General features: G+C 42.9%; 1 protein-coding gene across 1 annotated transcript in view; it reads right to left on the bottom strand.

Annotated features, from left to right (window-relative positions):
* The window catches only part of UBE2K (ubiquitin conjugating enzyme E2 K), a 65,236-nt gene extending 59,069 nt beyond the window's left edge, over positions 1-6,167 (bottom strand). Inside the window, exon 1 of the mRNA XM_079770121.1 lies at positions 5,946-6,167. Coding sequence (XP_079626247.1) covers positions 5,946-6,008 — 63 coding nt within the window. The 5' untranslated portion in view covers positions 6,009-6,167. The remainder of the gene's footprint in view (positions 1-5,945) is intronic.
* Positions 6,168-6,490: the final 323 nt, after the last annotated feature.

Genomic DNA, 6,490 nt, shown 5'->3' on the forward strand with positions numbered 1-6,490 from the left:
GGCCGATGCTCTATCCACTGAGCCAAACTGGCTAGGGCCATTGATTTTTTTAGAGTGGAAGGGAGGTCAGAGGGAGAGGGGGACGGAGGGGGAGGGAAAGAGAGAAGCATGAATGTGACAGACATATCAATACGGGGCAGGGATTGAACCTGCAACCCAGGTACATGCCCTTGACGGTAATCCAAACCTGTGACTCTCCAATGCACAGGCCAACACTCTAACCATGGACTACACTGGCCAGGGCCCATGGATTTTTTTTATTGATTTTTTTTTTTTTTTTTTTTGAGAGAGAAAGGGGAGAGAACAACAACAATATGAGAGAAACATCAACTGATTGCCTCCCATACACATCCCAATCGGGGGTAGAACCCACAACCTAAGTATGTGCCCTGACTCAGAATCAAAACCCGCAACCTTCTGGAGTATTGGACATGCTCCAACTACTGAGCCACCAGCCAGGGCTTATGGAGAATTTTCATGAGGCTTCCAAGAATGAAGCAAACTGAACTGAGACAACTTCTGAAGATAAAATTGAAGAAGTTACTGGAAGTACTATTTTATATTATGACTGCTTTTTCAAATTTTGTTTACAGATGATAAAATCTAGATCTCTAAATTTTTTAAGCCCAAGCCCCATGGACACTGCAGCTCTTTTCAGTTTTTGCTTATACACAAATCACTCTTTGCAGCTAATTAAGCTGAAAAAGCCTGGGAATAGTTTCAAACAGGTTAATGAATAAAGTTAAAAAAACAAACCCAACCTTTTCTACTAAAAAATCTGTACAAATACTGGTTACATTGGTTTTTACCAGGGAATTTCACCTTTTTCTTTAAATCAAAAAGGAAAGTTTAGTCCTGGCCAGGTAGCTCAGTTGGTTGGAGCATTGTCCCGTACACCAAAAGTATGGGTTTGATCCCCGGCTGAAGCATGTGCAGAGGCAACCAACTGATGTTTCCCTATCACATGGAGGTTTCCCCCTTTTTTCTCTCTAAAATCAAATCCTCGGGTGAGGATTAAAACAAAAACAAAAACACAGTGAATGCATACATAAGTAGAACAACAAGAATTGAGATTTCCTTCTAAAAAAAAAAAAACCTAAAAGTTCAAAGCTAGTAGTATCCATGCTATGTAATTTTTTGAGCCTTTACTGTTCATTCATTTTTTTAGATAAATTATTCTATACATCTTATATAGTCTTAAATGTTCTTCTAAAGAGTTCTGTCTAGAGCAGTGGTTATCAATATTCTTTAATGTCTAAGGACATTTTTAATTGATACAACTGGCAAAAAAAGAAGATAGGGAGGTGGGGGGGAGAGTTGGCTGTGCTACTATCTAGAATAATCTAGATCAAATGTTAAATATATATTGTTATAACAGATATAAAAATCCACTTAAATGCTTAAGGAAAACTTATACAATAGTAGTATACATGAAATCAATTTGTTAATGCCATAGATTTAAATATTCCCTATGAATATCCTAGAAAATGTTAGCAAAGTATAGCTACAATATGAAAAAACTACGGATACCATTAAGCACAAGAATAAGACTATATACACTGCCCAGCCTGTGTGGCTCAGTGATTGGGTGTCAGCCGGTGAACCAGGAGGTCCCTGGTTCTATACCTGGTCAGGGCACATACCTGGGTTGCAGACCAATGTCTCTCTTTCATCAATGTTTTTATTTCTCTATCCCTCTCCCTTCCTCTCTCTAAAATCAATTAAAAAAACCATATTGTTATAAAAATAAATAATAATAAACATTTTGAAGAGCAAATACACTGATTTGAGGGCATTTTACTTCACTGAGCTTCAAATTTTAAAATATTTTGTGCCCTAACCAGTTTGGCTCAGTGGATAGAGCGTCAGCCTGCAGACTGAAGGGTCCCGGGTTCGATTCCAGTCAAGGGCATGTACCTTGGTTGCGGGCACATCCCCAGTAGGGGGCGTGCAGGAGGCAGCTGATCGATGTTTCTCTCTCATCGATGTTTCTAACTCTCTATCCGTCTCCCTTCCTCTCTGTAAAAATCAATAAAATATATTTAAATAAAATATTTTGCATAATGAAATGCAAGTAAATCTTGCAAGTTAATTATAGGTAACACTTATTTTAATGTTTAAACTAACAATTAAATTAGGTTGTGTTTAGCCCTGGCAGGTGTGGTAAGAGCATCGCCTGTGCACTGAAGGGTCTCGGGTTCCATTCCGGGTCAAGGGCACGTACCTGGGTTGCAGGTAGGTGCACTGGTGAGGTGCCTCAGCCAGGCCTGCGCCCTCTCACAATCCAGGACCTCTCGGGGGTTTGTCAGAGAGCCGGTTTCAGCCCAATCCTTGCAGGCCAGGCCAAGGGACCCCACTGATGCACGAATCCGTGCACTGGGCCTCTAGTATAATATAAGCATAAGCAGACCTAGATCCTAATCCCAAAGCTGTATGTTTACAGACAAATAATTTAACTTCTCTGAATCTCAATTTCTACACCTAAGAAATAAAAAATCTAACTCAAAAACCAGTTGAGAATTAGCAAAAATGTATAAACAAATGGTACTGAAAACCACTCTACAAATAGTAGTTAACAATAATTACAGTAAATATTAACCTATGAATACAGATTACAGTTTTGTCCTCACAATCAACAATTCACTTATGTAATTTGACTCACAGAATAACTACAGAATGTACTTTAAAGCAATTTTCCACTCCTAGCAACTTTGAAACATTACCTACAATTCTCAGATTTAAAAATTAGTATCTGACAAAGGATGACTTTTCAAACAGTCTCAAGGAAAAATGGCCTAGATGGTGCTTTTATTATTTTATTTATTTTGACTAAATAACATATTCACATGACTCAAAATTCAAAAGGGATCTTTTAAAATATATATATATATATATATATATTTTATTGATTTTTTACAGAGAGGAAGGGAGAGGGATAGAGTTAGAAACATCGATGGGAGAGAAACATTGACCAGCTGCCTCCTGCACACCTCCTATTGGGGATATGCCCGCAACTAAGGAACATGCCCTTGACTGGAATCGAACCTGGGACCTCTCAGCCCGCAGGCCAACGCTCTATCCACTGAGCCAAACCAGTCAGGGCCAAAAGGGATCTTTTGATGCCTGTTGCCCCTTACACCAATTACCCTACACAGAAGCAATCATTAATCCTTTCACCTAATAAAAATACACACTTTCCCCACTTCTGATATAAATGGTGTCCTCCTCCACACTATTCTGCACCTCACTTTTCACATTTTTTTTTCTTGATGTTTATATTTTTAATTAACAACACACTCCAAGTATGGCCACTTATAACTTCTTATGGCCAGAATTCACCAAACATTAGCATTCTTTACAAAGGCACTCAAAAGGCCAAAACAAAACAAAATCCTTAAATCAACCCAGTATTCTTAGCAAAACAAGCATATGAAACCTAAACTTTAGTAAACTGGACATTTACATAGGTGACATAATGAAAAACTTGATTTCTTAACCAGCCACTCAAGACTCTGCATTTTACATACTTAAAAAAAACACAACACATGGCCTGGTTTTGCTCAGTGGATAGAGCATTGGCCTGTGGACTGAAGGGTCCCAGGTTCCATTCCGGTCAAGGGCACGTGCCTGGGTTGCAGGCTCCAACCCCATTAGGGGGTGTGCAACAGGCAGCCGATCAATAATTCTCTCTCATCATTGATGTTTCTCTCTCTCCCTCTCCCTTCTTCTCTAAAATCAATAAAAATATATTAAAAACAAACAATAACAAAAGAACACACACATGGACTGTACTACAAGTCCTTCAATGAGTTGAAAATAATTCACTTACAGAACTGGCCTTATTAAAATACAGATGAAATAAAATATTGGTGAAAATAACGCTATTTGTTGGTTATATTCCAAAATTAAGTTATCTGACTTTAAGAATATCATGGTGAAAAGTTGAGAGCCCTTACCACTTTTAAGTAACAGAATATATAGCATTACAAGTTTAATATTAAGTTTCAGGCTTGTGCAATCTTATAGAAGAAATGTTTGGGACTGTTGGCAAAATATTAGCTGCAATGTTTCATTACAAATATATATGTTAACTATCCTAGAATATATTTTCTTATTAAATAAAAAAATAAAAGTCATTGTTTCACTGTATATCAGATGACTACTTCTGCACTGTACCACAAAAATACAAAGTCATCCTTCCATTCAGAATTTTGGCACTTGAACAGAGAGGTCAGAGTTCATGCACATGCTCTGTAAAACTGATTATACTATATACTACTACATTCAATAAATATGCTTGTATTTGTAATTTTTATATAATTGTAAACTATTTTCTCCATGTCTAATTGGAAAGATATGCAAACACCCCTATAGACTCAATAGCACAAATAAAACTCAAGTGCTATCAGATATACAGAGGTGGGCAAAAGTAGTTTACCGTTGTTCCTATGGAAAAAGACATGCAGGTTATGATTATTACAATAGCTTTATTAACTCAAAAGAATGACACAATAAACCTACTTTTGTCCACCCCTGTATGTATTTCAATTACTCATCACATACTTAGAATGCTGAATTTCACAAATCATTGAGATTATAAAAATACCAAGAGAAAAATACCAACAGCAATCATACATTCAATAATGGTATCTGACAACTTGAAAATAACAACCATTTCAGTATTGCTTTTCAATCTTTCTTTGTTAACTCCAAGAAGGAAAAACAACCTGGCATTCTTGAACTGGGTATGAAAAATTGTACTGATACTTGCATGGTTTTGAGTCAAGTTACTAGAACATTTTGAGTATCTTAGATAAATAAATGTGGCCAACACTAGAGTATCTAAATTCTGCAGGACTCAAGAGGAGCTTTAGACAAAAAAAAAATTTTTTTTTAGTCAATTCAGGTATGTTATGATACACCTCCTCCCTTAAAAAAGGAGATAGAACAATGTGTTAATCAGGTGAAATCTCATGTTTTAAAGAGGGCTGTTTCAAAAGCAAGAATCAACAATGAGGGACACATCATAATGAAGTTTCACGGCCCAACACAGTCACAGAGGCATTGTCTTAGGAGAGGCTCTCTCATCTGTTACTTCTGTAACTTGCAATGCTTTGAAATAAGCTTTATTATACACTCCATTTCCCCCCCCCCCCCCCCCCAGTTAAAAATATTTAAATGCCTTTAACACACCCAACAACTTGCCTTTACCCAGGTAAAAGCTTTAGGCGTCAAGAGAAAAGCAGCCTCGGAACTGGGGGTGAACGAAAAGTGAGAGAATGACCGGGTATGGAATTAATACCTTATCTCAGGTGAAAAAATTCCCTCATCTCCCCACTCCCATACGATAGCCTCCTAGGAGGTCCCTCCTTCTCTCCCGACGCCCAACCGAGAGGGAATAACTCGGAACGTCCTCCTTCCCTCGGTACCTAGGAATTCTCACAGCTCCTTCCCGGCGGAAAGGACAGCAGAGGCCACAGGCTATAACCCCAGAAGAACCCTGAAAAGCGTGGGCCTTCGAGCACCGCGGCTCCCCGGATCCAGTTACCTTTCCCCTTCCCCCAACCCACTTCCCGGGTTTTCTCAGGCTCGGCCTGCACCCCGCTCTCCACCCTACGGCCACACTTCTAGCTGCTGCCACTGCCCGGGCTCTCTCCAGAGCTCACACCCCGCCGACAAGTACCCCTTCCAGCACCTGCCCCCCCAAACTGTGTTCTTCTCCACACCACCCACCCGCGAGACTGTCCATCCCAGGGCCCGGGGAGGGGAGGGGGGGAGGCGGCGGAATGAGAGGGGGTGGAGGAGGCTGCTGGGTCCCCACAGGCAGAAGGGCGGCCCGCGAGAAGGGGCACCCGGGGTGAGCCGGGGAGATGGGAAGGCGCCGCCAGCAGGGGCCCTCCCGCCCGGGGCTGAGGTGGGGGGATGTCCCGGAGTTCATTTCTGACCTCCTCGCTCTTCAGCACCTCCTTGAACTCCCGCTTGATTCGCTGCACCGCGATGTTGGCCATGTCTCCGCCCGCAGCTGACTCGTACCCGCCTCCTCCGCCACCGCTACGACCACCGCCACCGCCGCCACCTCTTCCTCCACCGCCTCCTCCCTCGGCGATTCACACCCGAGCCCACGAACACTGCCACTGCCACCCCGGCCGCCGCGCTCTCTTCAGTGTGGAATCACCACCGCGCCGGGCCACCAAAATGGCGCCGGGGCCGCGCATGCGCACGACGCTGACCTGGCCGGGCGGCGCAGCCGCTCCCGTCGTAGCGCCATACGGCTCCGCCACGAGCCTCGCGCCGCGCCGCGCGTCGGAGAGCTGCGGCCGCGAGGCTCCGCCCTGCGGGCGTCTGGGGCCCCGGAGGGTGCGGCTTCCGCGCTGGCGAGCCCTGCACGGGCCTCCCGAGTCGTCCGTCGCCTGCTCCTCCTCCCGGCTTCAAACCACTGTGGCACGGTCGGGGCTTCCAGCCTCCGAAGGAAGGCGGGAGTCGCCAGCGG

This window comes from Cnephaeus nilssonii (genome assembly GCF_951640355.1).
Source record: "Cnephaeus nilssonii genome assembly, chromosome: 1".
Taxonomy (NCBI): domain Eukaryota; kingdom Metazoa; phylum Chordata; class Mammalia; order Chiroptera; family Vespertilionidae; genus Cnephaeus; species Cnephaeus nilssonii.